We start from the raw sequence: 13,576 nt of genomic DNA on the forward strand, positions 1-13,576 counted from the left end.
CTGCTGCAGGGCCTCCCTGTGCTGCTTGTTCTCGCTGTGCCACAGCTGCAGCTCGTTCTGCATGGCGTCCACGTCCTCCTGGATGTAGTCCATGATCTTCCCCAGGGGGAGCGCGCTCTTGCACAGGGTCTGGATGGACACACGTAACTTCTCGATCTCCTTGGAAACGATGTCCTTCTCCTTCTTCCACGCTGACTCAAAGACAAGCGATTTCTCCTACAGTCAGTGGGGAAAACGGGAAGAGAAGGAAGAAGCATCCTCAGCCCTAAGGCAGGACCGGGACTTCCTGAGGGTGGAAAGACATGGGAGTGGGGACAGAACTGGCTCGGGCCAGCAGCAGCCCCGAGGTGCCAAGCACTGTGCGGGAACACGGTGCCCAGTGACGGTCCATCCCTTCCCTTCTCAGAGGTAGAGGGGTCTTCACCTGGAAGGCTGTCGGAGAGGCACATTTCTATACAGTAAGATCTATTTCCCAACTGACCAGAAACTTATTGTAGTTACTGTTACCAAAGCTGAGGGACACTGATGATTTTCCCAGACAGACTGGCAGAAAGGGGCCCTGACCCTGCATCTCACTCCTTGAATGGACCTCCTTTCCATCTCAAAGGACTCTGCAACCCATCTCACCTGCAAAAGGGGGAAAGAAACCCTCCAGAGTGATGTGGGAGTAAAGGGACGGGAGGTTCGCAAAGGAGGACATGGTGGACAACACCAAGCCGGGCAGAGGGCCCGCTGAATAGGAAGAGCTGGACGGAGCTGGCTGGTCTGGAGGGCGAGGAGGCCTGGTGCCCTCGGCGGGAACCACTGGCAAGGGGGCCGGAGGGGTGTGATAAGGAGAAAGAGGCAACTGAGAACTTCATTCAGTTTTGGCCAGGAATTCTCTTCACATGAGATTTTATCACAGACCTCTCTGAATTTCAAAAACTGATGTAAGTTGATAAGAAGCAATGAGTAGTTTGGCTTCTTGGAAAACCTTTCCTAGTAAATGGACATCGTTTAGGAGGCCCTCCCTGGAGGCTCCCACTCCATGAGGCTGGTTAAGGTGTCACTGCTTTAGCCACTTACAGTATGAGTCGAATGCTGTTAATTAAATTATAATTAACTTGTTTTATTAAGTTCACAACCATTTGTGTTACTTCTAACGTCAGGTTCAGACTGTAGGCTCCAGGAGGGCAGGAACCCTGTGTCTGGATCCACCATGGCCCACATAGGTTCTCCTTAGACATTTATCAAACGAACAAATGAAGTGAGGAAATAATCTACCTGTCAAGATTCTAGCTCCACTAGCTACTGGGCTTTGGCAAGCATATGGAAAGCCTTAATGTGATGCCTGGCACACAGAAACTGTTAAATAAACAGGAGTAGAAATGAAAGGTAAAATTCATAAACTAATAAGAGTTCATCAAGGTTGCAGGATACAAGATAAACATATAAAAATCAATTATATTTCTACATACTGTCAACACATGGACACTGAAATTAAAAAGTGTCATTTACAATTGTATATGTAAACAAAAGAGAGAAATACCCAGGTGTAAATATAAGAAAATACATATAGAACTTGTGTACTGAAAATTACATAATGTGGATGAAAGAAATCAAAGTAGACCTAAATAAATGGAGAGACATACCATGTTCCCCAACTGCAAGATTCAAATATTGTAAAGATGCCAATTCTCCCCAAATTGATGTACAAGTTTAACAAAATTCCTATCAAAATCCCAACCAAATTTTTTGGAAATATAGACAAGATTATCCTAAAATTTATATGGAAGGCAAAGGAACTAGAATAGCTAAAACATTTTTTTAGAAAAGAATAAAGAGGGAGGAATCAGTCTATCCAATTTCAGGACTTATTATATAGTTACAGTAATCAAGACTGTGTGGTATTGGCAGGACAGACATACATAGACCAATGGAACAGAATGAAGAATCCAGAAAAAGACCCTCACAAATATACCCAACTGATTTTTTTTAAAGATTTTTATTTATTTGAAAGAGAGACAGAGAGCATGAGCAGAGTGTGGGGCAGAGGGAGAAGGAGAGGGACAATCAGACAACCCCCCTGAGTAGGGAGCCCGACATGGGGCTCGATTTCAGGACCCCAAGATCATGACCTGAGCCGAAGTCAGCTGCTTAACCGACTAAGCCACCCAGGCGCCCCTGCCCAACTGATTTTTGCCAAAGGTGTAAAAGCAATTCAATGAAGGAAATAGAATCTTTCAACGTGTGGCACTGGAACAATTGGATATCCACAGGAGAAAAAAGGGATCTTGACCTAAGTCTCCTATCTTATACAAAAATTAATTCAAAATGGATCATTGACCTAAATATAAAATGTAAAACTATAAAACTTTTAGGAAAAAACCTGGGAGAAAATCTTTGGAATTTAAGGCCAAGCAAAGAGTTCTCACACTGTTACCAAAAAGCATGATTCGTTAAAGAAAAAACTTATAAAGTACACTCTATCACAACTAAAAGCTTTTGTTGTGGAAAAGACCCTGTTGAGAGGTTGAAAGATAAATTAGAGAGTGAGAGTACATATTTTCAAACCATGTATCTGACAAAGGACTAGTATCTAAAATATATAAACTCTCAAAACTCAACAGCAAAAAGCAAACACTCCCATTAGACATGAGCAAAAGACACAAACAATCCATCAAAGAGGATACACAATGGCCAATGAACACATGGAAAGATGTTCAAAATCATTTTATCAGGGCAATTCAAATTAAAGCCACAATGAGATCACTACCAGGATGGCTTAAAAAAAAAAAAAATAGTGCCAACGCCACATGCTGGTGAGCATGCAGAGAAACTTGATTACTTTTACACGGCTCGTAGGCGTGTAAGACAGTACAGCGCCTGTGGAAAATAGTTTGGCAGTTTCTTCAAAAACTAACATGCAACTAGCATCTGACCTAGCAACTCTACTCCTGGACACTTATCCCAGGGGAATGAAAAGTCACATTCACACGGAGTCTGTGCATGGATGTTTACAGAAGCTGTATTCAGAGCAGCCCCAAATTGGAAACAACCCAGATGCCCTTCAGCAGGTAAATAGTTAAATGAACTGTGTGCTACACTTATACCCTGGAAGCTGCTCGGCAATAAAAAGGAATGAAGTGCTGAGTCACGCGACCACCTGGATGCATCTCCAGACAGTTATGCTGAATGAAATCAGCCAATCTCTAAAGACATGCTCTATGATGCCATTTGCAGAACATTCTTGAAATGACAATATTATAAAAACGGAGAACAGTTAGTGGTTGCCACGGGTTAAGGAGGGGTGAGGTGGGAGGGAGGGAGGAGGCGTAGCTGTAAAGGGCAAGAAGAAGGACCCTTGCAGTGACGGCACTGTTGTGTATCTCGACTGCATCAAGGTCAGTATTCTGGGCTGATGCTGTACTGGGGCTTTTACGAGATGTTACCGGTGGGGGAAATGGAGGACATGGGAAATCTCCATCATTTCTCGCAGCCACATGTGAATCTACAGTTATCTCAAAATAAGTTTAGCTGAAGAAGAGTTAGTGGCCATACAAATGCCTTTAAAATAAAATGCTAAATGACTAAAATGAATTCCAGACAATAAAAAACTACTTCTCAAGAAAAAAACGTGTTGTCTTTACACAGATCAGTGAATCTCTCATTAACTTAGCTGAACAATTTAAAATTCTAAAACCCATTCAGGGGCCACCTGGTTGGCTCATTCGATTGAGCACCCGACTGTGGATTTCAGCTCGGGTCATGATCTCGGAGTTGTGGGATCGAGTCCTGCATCCGGCTCCGTGCTCAGAGGGAGTCTGCTTGAGGTTCTCTCTCTCCCTCTGCCCCTCCCACCCCCACACTTGTGCTCTCTAATAAATAAACCTTTAAAAAATAAATAAATGCAATTCTACTAAAACCCATTCACAATGCTTTTTTTTTTTTTTTTTAAGATTTTATTTATTTATTTGACAGAGAGAGACACATTGAGAGAGGAGCACAGGCAGGGGGAGTGGAGGGGGGAGAGGCAGGCTTCCCGCTGAGCGGGGAGCCCAATGCGGGGCTCGATCCCAGGACCCTGGGACCATGACCTGAGCCGAAGGCAGACGCTTAATGACTGAGCCACCCAGGCGCCCCCATTCACAATGCTTATTAAGTAGTTCCTATGCATTTGGCATTGTGTTGAGTCTGATACAGAACTGGTCAGGATCCGGAACTTAGGATGGGAGGCAGAAACATGCAGAAGTCCAAGAGAACTGGTGAGTTACAAGGTAGACCAAGACACAGAGGAGCTATGTGGCCCAGCTCCCTCCTATCCTAGGTCACCTTGTCAAACTCCCTCATCATTCTGTATCACAGCACCAAGCAGAATCGGGAACACTAACCTTATATTTATAACTTTATTTTTAAGGGATTAAGAATTCAAAGCAAAATGCATTTGGGCTGGGGTTATGACAGTCAGGAGAGACTTTCATTACTACTTAAAGCACACTGCCACAAAGCACGAAAATTCTGGTGTTTTAAAACAAAAACAAACAAAAAAAACCCTTTCACTTAAATGAACACGGCAGGGTGGAGTGGGTAAGTCAGTGATTGTTCGCTTTAAAAGCACATCTCTCTGGCAATAGGCTCACAGAGCTATATCAGCAAATTTTCAGGCAAACATAACCATTACAAACCCTTGTTTTATAGACTTTTAATACGTATAATAAAATATGAGAATCTACTACTATATCCACCACCCAGGAATGAGTCATATGAAATACGCTTAATTTCTGGAAACAGAAGAGCAAAAAATAATGAAACTGTAGGACCTACAACAACCTAGAATGCAGGAGGACACTGGGGAAACGGGGCGAGGGGTCTGGAACATGTGCTCGGCAGGCGCGAAGCTGGTGCCAATCTGGCTTCGCCACCTCCTAACTTTATGGCCCTGGGAGCCTGACCTGACCTCTCTGTACCTCGGTTTCATCACAATAAAATGGAAATCATAATATTTATCCTGCAGGTGAGATTAAATGGGATAACATGAAATAAGCAGCTCGGTGCCTCGCACATAGTAAACCCTCAATAAACGTTAGCCATTACCATAAATTCCTCGGACACGCAGAGCCAAACCGCGGGCCGGGCAGGAGGGAGCAGGCGCGCTCCTCCTGCAGGGCGGCAACACCGCTCCTTTACCGCCAGCAGACTCGTCCGCGACAAGACACTCCAGGCCAGGCGTGTTCGGACGACTCCGGTGCGTTCCGAAAAATGCCTTTGTGCAGTGTCGGCACCAACTAGAAGCTGTTATGTCCAGCTTCCAACAGACGGGTTCTGCCACCAAAAACACCCCTTCCTCAACCCCATCTCCACTTTATAAACATAGATGACCCACTCCCATGAAATTCGATCTCAAAACTCCTTCCTGGAAGACCTGGGATTCGGCTCCGGGCACAACCAGCTGCGGCGCCCTGGCCATGGCCCCCCTCCCCATGGGGGACACGCAGGGGTGGCAGCAGAGTGCGGCTCACGGGGACACACCGCCACCGGCCCGGGGCCTCCTGCCTCCTACCTGCGGGGCCTTGCGTCTCGAGCAGGCTGCAGGCTACTTACTCAGCTGCTTTCTGCAGGAAGGCCTCCGACAAAGTGTTCCGGCGTTAGGCTGGCTGCTTCACACACGTGCTTTAGAAAAAGTGATTTTCCAAGACTTTTCAGGTGAACAGTTACTTACTTCTGGGACTTAATATGATTTGCATTTACCACACACATACTTGTCCCCAGAAATGCGAGCATTTGTGTTTATGGTGATTTTTAAGTTGACAGTGATTTATTCTAAGTCATTTAAATAAAAACTCTGAACTAAAAAGTTTGTTTCCTTAAAGTTCAATCGCAGTGCTTCATAAGAAAGTACTATTTTTAAGATAATGCCTTAGAAGCCTGACCCTCCGTCCCCGCCAGAAGTCCCTCCAAAGCAGACTTCAGCGTACAAGCGGAGGGCCGTGGCATCTGCATGCTGCCCTCCCCCCGGTCGCTGGATCCGAGGGGTCACCAACACTGCTGAGCAGCACTCTACCCTACATTGAACTAACCCAATAAACAAAGGCCTGATTAATGCAGGGTGGGGGGAGGGCATACAAAATCAAAGTATTTGCTTTAAATAACATTCTCTCCCATGACCTCAGGAACTGATTTACATACAGCCTGCCAAAAGTTCATTTTCTTCATAAACCGAGGAATGCCAGCATCCAAGTTACAGGAGAAACACAGAGACTGACAGAGTAACTATTCTGAGTGTCTTGCTCATCCAGAAATATTCGATCACCCAATTCTGTAAACCAAACATGCATCTCTCAAGTGGGTCAAACGAGATCCCTTAAACGCACAGTAAAATAAAACCATGTGTCATCAAGTACATTAACCTTTTTGCGCACACACAGAAAGGCACAGAAAACATAAATGTGTGGTGTAACAAAATGATAAAGTGACTCGGGCAGCCTTCGCCTGGCTCAAGAAAGCAAACTCAGCCAGGGTCCCGAAAGCCCAAGGCCACCGCCACGCTGCCCTCCGTGCGCGCAAGTGCCGAGCCTGCGTGCCTGACCCACTCGTTCGGCACGGACAGAACCACATGGCGCACGTCCATGTGTGTCTGCCCCTTCTGCTCAAGCGCACGTACACCACTCATCTGCACTGCTGAACGGGAGGTACTTCGTTACGGGAATACACCATGAGTTATTTACCCACTCTACTGCTGGACGTTCGGGTTATTTTTGGTCTGGGGCTATTACAACAACTGTTTACGAAACGTGAGTACTCTGAACAGCTAAGTCGTAGGTAACAATAGCTAGAAACAGGCGGCACAACCGTGAATAACCTCTCTGTCCCAGTACACGCGGGCGCAGGATTCTCCGGGATACGCAATGAGACGTGGCACCGTGGGCCAAAGGCTGTCTAAGTCTCCAACTCTGTGACCCAGCATCAAACGGTTTTCCAAAATGGTTGTACCAAGCGGCATCAAATAGTTTTCACAAACCAATGTTTTATTTCTATGCATAAAATACAAGAACACCACTCCTCCGGCATCGCCACGATCTGACAGCTGCAGGTAGTTAACTGTGACACGAAACCTTCCCGGTGAGAGTCAGGCTCCCTGCAGCGCCTACAGACCAGGGCGGAGGTGCGAGCAGGACGCAGCTGGAGCGCACGTCTACGAAGGGACGCAGTACGAGGGCCATGTGCCCGGGCAGGGCCACCCAGACACCCGGACCTGGGGAGACGTCCCACCTCTGCCACTGACGGGCTACATCAGACAAAGTAACTCCGTGCCTCCGTTTCCGAACCTAGGACACGGGGATGGTACTTATCTAATTAATTACCGTGCAGAAGGGTGATGTTTACAACTGCTTCGTCATAAGGAGTCCTGCAGAAGCCGTAGCTGCTGTGATGACCGTCCACACAACTAAGAACTGCCTGGCAGGCTTCCACGGGAGGAAAAACGCATGCCAGGCACCTCCGAGCACATGGTGCAGGGTGAAAGATCACCGCACGTTAGCTCCTTGCACGGACAGGAGTGTCTCCGGACGGGGGGGTGGGAGTTCGAGGGAGGCGGCAGGTGACTGAAGCGGTAGCCAAAGGGCAGTGCAGCGCAGAAAAGACATCTCTTCACATCGGCCTTTCGGACTGCCCCGAGAATCCGAAGTAGTTTAAAGACCACCTTTGATCACACAGAGAGTGAGTCGGATGGACACTAACAAAGCCGGCAGGCAACAGGGAAACGCAGAACTCAAATTCCCAGCCACAACGACCCTTCCTCGACTTAAAGTCACGGAAGTAAGTCAGGAATACGATTGTACTGGCCTAAAACGGTCCTTTCAAACATTTTTATGTGAGGCTATTCTCATATATTTATTCTCTCAGAGGAACTTTAGAATATTCCTTGCCAAGCTCCAAAACATCCACTGAATATTTATTGGAATTCCATTAAATTTATAAACTAAGCTGAGGGAAATAACATCTCTATCATATTGAGTTTCCCATCCAGAAACACTCTCTCGACTTTTTCCAGGCCTTTTATATTTCTTGGTAAAATTCTGTGGCTTCTCAAAATAGTTGCTATAAATTTCTTGTTAAATGCATAGCTCTGTAAGTTATGTTTTTGTTTCCAGTTCTGAAGGGGAACGTTATGCGCATTATTTTCAATGGGCCATTGCTGACACGTAGGAAAAATACTGACTTTGTATATCTGTGTTGACACTGGGCTTCACACACATTTGTTTCGAACAGTTGGCCCTCTGGGGATCAGTTCACCTGGGGGACTGCTGTCCTCTTGGAATGACGGTGATCCTGTCCCCTCCTCAGGAGGAGGAGAACTTCGCACCTCACTTGTCTCTGCGCTGGCTGCAGCCCCCTGCCACCCCGGACAGGACTGTTTGACAGCCTCACCCCTGCGCAGCCCCCCGCTGCTGCCAGGATGTAGACGGCCCCATGCAGACACGCGCTCCCCCCATCCTCGTCACTGCACGTTTCTAGTCATAAGGGAAATTGAATTCTACATTCGCCATTTATCCTTAAGAGAAAACACACCTACCAGTGACTTTATTTGGTTCAAGAACAGTTTCTTGGTTAACGAGAAGAGAAGTAAGCCCTGTTTAGAGGGGGCCGCAACCACTGAGCTCGGTTTGTTTTTAGCTGAGAAGGCTGCCTCCTGCCTGGATGCGGCGGCAAGATGAGCAGGAAGCAGAGACTATTCACGGAAACAGAACCATACTTATCTAACAGAGGTAGATCTTCGCTCCTAGGATATATTCCAGTTTACTATTAATTATATAATAAAATATGTGCTTTAGTTCCTAACCATGAACTTTTGGTTCTTCTCTTTCTTTAAATCTCTAAAACCCATTCTAGCTACAGATTTTTAAAGTTCTATAATTCTTTTAAAATATACTAAGTAGATTCCGGCCAGAAGAGGAAAACAGGAACCCAGCTAGGAAACAACCACAAAACGGAGCAAACCATCTGAGGCTGCTATTTCCAGGCCACATCTGAGGGTCTGAGAAGGACAGGGGCCAGCCCACCCCGACCCTCACTCGCTGTGTGGGGACGACCTCCTGGCTCCGCTCAGAGTGTGAGGAGGCGGAGGTCCCTCCGTGGGGCAGCTGACAGGCTGGAACCCACAGACAGGGCGGGCCAGACTCCAGGAGGTCACGGAGAACCGTCTGAGACAACCACCACGGCTGAGAGAGCCTGTTCACAGGCCCAGGCGTCCAGAGAAGTTCCAGCACACCACTGGAGCGACGAGCTTGGACGCACTGACGAGGGCAAGAGAACAGTCTGACTGTACCCCCATCACCTCTCCAAGGGGGCACAGTGCAGGGCCAAGAGAGACCTCAGCTTGTGATTTCTCCTACGGGGCTAAGTGATAGCATGTGGGGGAGCCCCTGGCCTCCCCAGCTGTGCAGGATGCTGCCGAAGAGACCTACATCTTTCTCGCCCTCTTCAGACTACGGTGTCTTGAGCCATAGGACTCAGGGGCAGGGAGCAGCTGGGAGAGAGGCAGACAGGACACTTGGAGGACATCAAAGGGGCTCAGGTCCTACTGCACTGAAGACCCCATCAAGAAGTCCACCCACCAGCTGCTAGGGACATCTTGCCCATGGATCCCTACCCCTGCCGGCCCACAGTACCCCCAGCGCTCAGCACGCCTCACCCACACGCACTCCCACCTGGGGCTGGCTCCCTGTGTGATGGCGGCAAGAGCGAGCTTTGACAGATAGCCAGTGAGCACATGAACAAAGCCAGCCTGAATCTGCAGGCCAAGGAGAGACCACAAACAAGAGCTTTAGCTCGGCCCTTGGAAAAGCAAAAGGAGGGCTGTCAGCACCCACCTTGGGGTGCTGCAGGATTGAGAGAAGGCACACAAGCTTAAGCATTCTGCCCCAAGAGGGAGCAAGAAACTCAGGGCAGGTATGTCCACAGAAGGTCTGAAAAGCTTCAGAATCCCCAGCAGGGCTGACAGAAGGTTACATGTCTCCCGAAGTCAGGGAGTAAAGATGGACGAGGTCACTGGTACTTCAAGGCGAACACAGCAACGCAAGACTCCAAGGAACATGACAATCAGGGAAACATTGGCACCACCAAAATATCTCGGTAACCTTCCAGTAACTGACCCCCCAAACATGGAGATCTACACGTTTACCTGGTGAGGAACTCAGAACAGGTGTTTTAAGGAAGCTCAATGAGCTACAAGAAAACACAGAAAGACAACCCAATAAATTGGGGAAATCATACATGAAAAAAAATAAGTAGTTTAACAGAGAGACAGAAATCATAAAGAAGAACCAAACAAATTCTGGAACTGAAGATACTATGAACAAAATGAACAACACAACGGAGAGCACCAACAGCACAATGGATCGGGAAGAAAGAATGTGTGAGTTCCAGAACAGACCTCCAAGTTATCCAGCCCAAGGAAAACCAAACAAAAGAACAAGAGTGAAGGGGGTAAAGAAAGCCCAGGTGATCTGAGGGATACCATCAAATGAAGCAATCGGTGACTTACTGGAGCTGGACGGAGGAGAGGGGGAGAAGAGGCAGAAAGCTTATTTAAAGAAATTACAGCTGAACACGTCCCAAGTCTGGGGAGAGTCTGGGTATCCAAGTTCATGATGTTCACAAAGTTCACCAAACAAACTCAACTTCGGGAGACCCCGTTCAGACACGTTAGAACAGAACTGGAAAATCACAGGCAAATAGGGACGACTGGGTGGCTCAGGCGGTTAAGCGTCTGCCTTCAGCTCAGGTCATGATCTCAGAGGTCTGGGATCGAGCCCCGCATCGGGCTCCCTGCTTTAGTGGGGAGTCTGCTTCTCCCTCTCCCTCAGTGCTTTCTATCCCTCTCTCTCTTTCTCTTACATTTGCTCTCTCTCAAGTAAATAAATAAAATATTAAAAAAAAAAAAGATAATCACAGGCAAAGAGAGAATCTTCAAGGCAGCAGGAGAAGAGCTTGCACGTCCCAAGGAACCCCGCAAGACCGCAGCGGATTTCTGGCCAGGAGGGGGCGGGACCATGCACTCGAAGGCTGAGGGAAACCAAGTGCCCAGGAGAACACGACCCAGCAAAGCTGGCCTTCAGAAAGAAGGCGAGGTAAAGCCACTCCCAGGCGAACGGCGCTGAGGAGGAGTCGGCCAGCAGCGACCTGCCTCCCAGAAAACCCCGAGGGGAGTCCGCATGCTGCAGTGAAAGGCGCGGATGGGGCAGGGGTGCAGGTGCGGTCAGGGAACACAGTGGCAGAGGGGAGCACCATCTGAGTCGGCGTCCCCCCACCCCCCCGGAGGAGGGAGGGCCGTAAGCCACTCAACTCTGTACAAAGGTGAAAGGACAGAGGACTTAAAATAACCGTCACAATAGTTTGTTAATGCACACAACATAAAGAGGTAAACTCTGACATCAAAAACATTTAAGGGAGTAAAAGGGCAGAGCTTCTGAAGTTAACCTGTTACCAGTGTGAACCAGACCTTTACCTATAAGACGTTTTATGTGAGCCTCATGGTAACAATAAAGCAAAAACCCACAGTCGATTCCCAAAAGACAGAGAGAAGGGAATCAGAGAGAAGGGAATCAGAGCAGACGGCTGGGGAAAATCATTATCACAAAGGGCAGGGCAAGAGGAGAAAACAGTACGATAGAATGAGCAAGTCCTTACCTATCAGTAATTACTCTAAATACAAGTGGATTCGGACCTCCAGTCAAAAGGCAGAGCTGCTGAAAGGATAAAAAAGCGAGACCCAGCCATATGCTTCTGACAAGACTCATTTTCGCTTTACAGACACACAAACTGGCTCAAAGGGATGGAAAAAGATATTCAATGCACACGGAAACCAAAAGAGAGCAGCGGTGGCTACACACATTATACCAGGCAAAATAGACTTTTAGCCAAAAACTGTGATAAGAGACAAGAAAGGTCCTGTCATTATTTGCTGATGAGGGTCAACTTGTCAAGAGAACATGAGCACTGGAAACGGTCAGCGCCCAGCATCAGCGCACCTGCACACATCACGCAAATACCGCCTGGGGGAGGAAGAACGCTCTGGACTCCCGCTTTCCTGACCTCGAAGCTCCAGGCAAACAGAACCCCGAGATACCGCGCACCCTCCTGAGTGCTGACGTGGTGGCAAGAAAACCAGTGGCATTTTGCGAACAGGACAGCTGACTCCGGGGTGCCCTCGGAAGACCAACAGACTGGGAAAACGGAATCAAGCACGGGCCAGAGTTGAAATCACGGGCCCACTGCAGCAATTCCCACTGAAGCATCAACCACACATCCGTGTGCAGCCCAAGCCCAAGTCACTGACGCCTTTATTGCACTTCCATCCCATCGGGCATTCCCCTGGTCTCTTTACAACTGTGTACTTGTCACGCAGGTTTCAGGGGCTCAAAGATCATCAGGCACTTGCAGGCATCCCTCCCACTGTGCTGCTACCTGGGGAGCGGAGCGCCATGAGGTCAGGGGGTGCGCTCAGGGAGCGACTGGCCTCATCCCTGCTGCTGACACAGCAACCGGGGCAGATGGGTCAGCGAGGGATCTGTCCAGGCCCCCTGTCCATTCCTGGGAGCAAGAGGAAGAAGCGTAACTGGCCCACATCCGGGCCACTGGGCAGGGCAGCAGTGCACATTTCCTACTGGTCGGGAAGACACCTCAAGATCTGCCTCAACTCTGCAGCTTCCAGCTCAAATGAGCCAGGTCCAAGGGGACGCTCCTACCACCCAGGGACCGAGGTGGGCACAGGCTCTTTCCTCCCCATGCATTAAGACTCCAGGTCTTCCAAGGGGTTAATAGGACCAGCCCTTGTGCACAGAAACCGAAGGACAGGGTAGGCAGCTCCCCACCCTGCTCCTCCAGGGTCAGCAACCATCCGGACCAGAAGTTCTGTGGCAACTTCTGATTCCTGGCTGTGCATCAGAATCACCTGGGGAACTTTTTAAGCTACCAAGGCCAGGACCCTGCCCAAAGATGGATCTACTGGGTCTGAGAAGTAGCCAGGCACCAGTATTTAATAAAAACTCTCTGGATGGTTCTAACGCACCAGCAGCTCTAAGCAGATGCACCTTCAAGCACCTTTCAAAGGACATAAGATTCTAAAGTTCACCTGCTTTACATTTTATAACATTTCCCATGCTATAGGCAGTGACAACAAAAGAATCTAAGTTTTAAAATATACTTTCAGGGCCCCTGGGCGGCTCAGTTGGTTAAGCGACTGCCTTTGGCTCAAGTCATGATCCCGGGGTCCTGGGATCAAGCCCCATGTCAGGCTTTTTTTTTTTTTTAAAGATTTTATTTATTTGACAGAAACAAACACAGCAAGAGAGGGAACACAAGCAGGGGGAGTGGGAGAGGGAGAAGCAGGCCTCCCACCGAGCAGGGAACCTGATGCGAGGCTCAATCCCAGGACCCTGGGATCATGACCTGAGCTGAAGGCAGACACTTAACCGAATGAGCCACTCAGGCGCCCCTTAATTATTTTTTTAAAGATTTTATTTATTTATTTGACAGCAAGAGACACAGCGAAAGAGGGAACACAAGCAGGGGAGTGGGAGAGGGAGAAGCAGGCCTC

General features: G+C 48.3%; 1 protein-coding gene across 1 annotated transcript in view; it reads right to left on the reverse strand.

Moving 5' to 3' along the window:
• IFT54 (intraflagellar transport 54) overlaps nt 1–13,576 on the reverse strand; it is a 46,828-nt gene that overhangs the window by 6,383 nt on the left and 26,869 nt on the right. The window contains exon 15 of the mRNA XM_081815543.1: nt 1–216. Within this exon, the coding sequence (XP_081671669.1) occupies nt 1–216 (216 nt within the window). The remainder of the gene's footprint in view (nt 217–13,576) is intronic.

This window comes from Leptonychotes weddellii, chromosome 3 (assembly GCF_054177405.1).
Source record: "Leptonychotes weddellii isolate Sample4059 chromosome 3, ASM5417740v2, whole genome shotgun sequence".
NCBI lineage: Eukaryota > Metazoa > Chordata > Mammalia > Carnivora > Phocidae > Leptonychotes > Leptonychotes weddellii.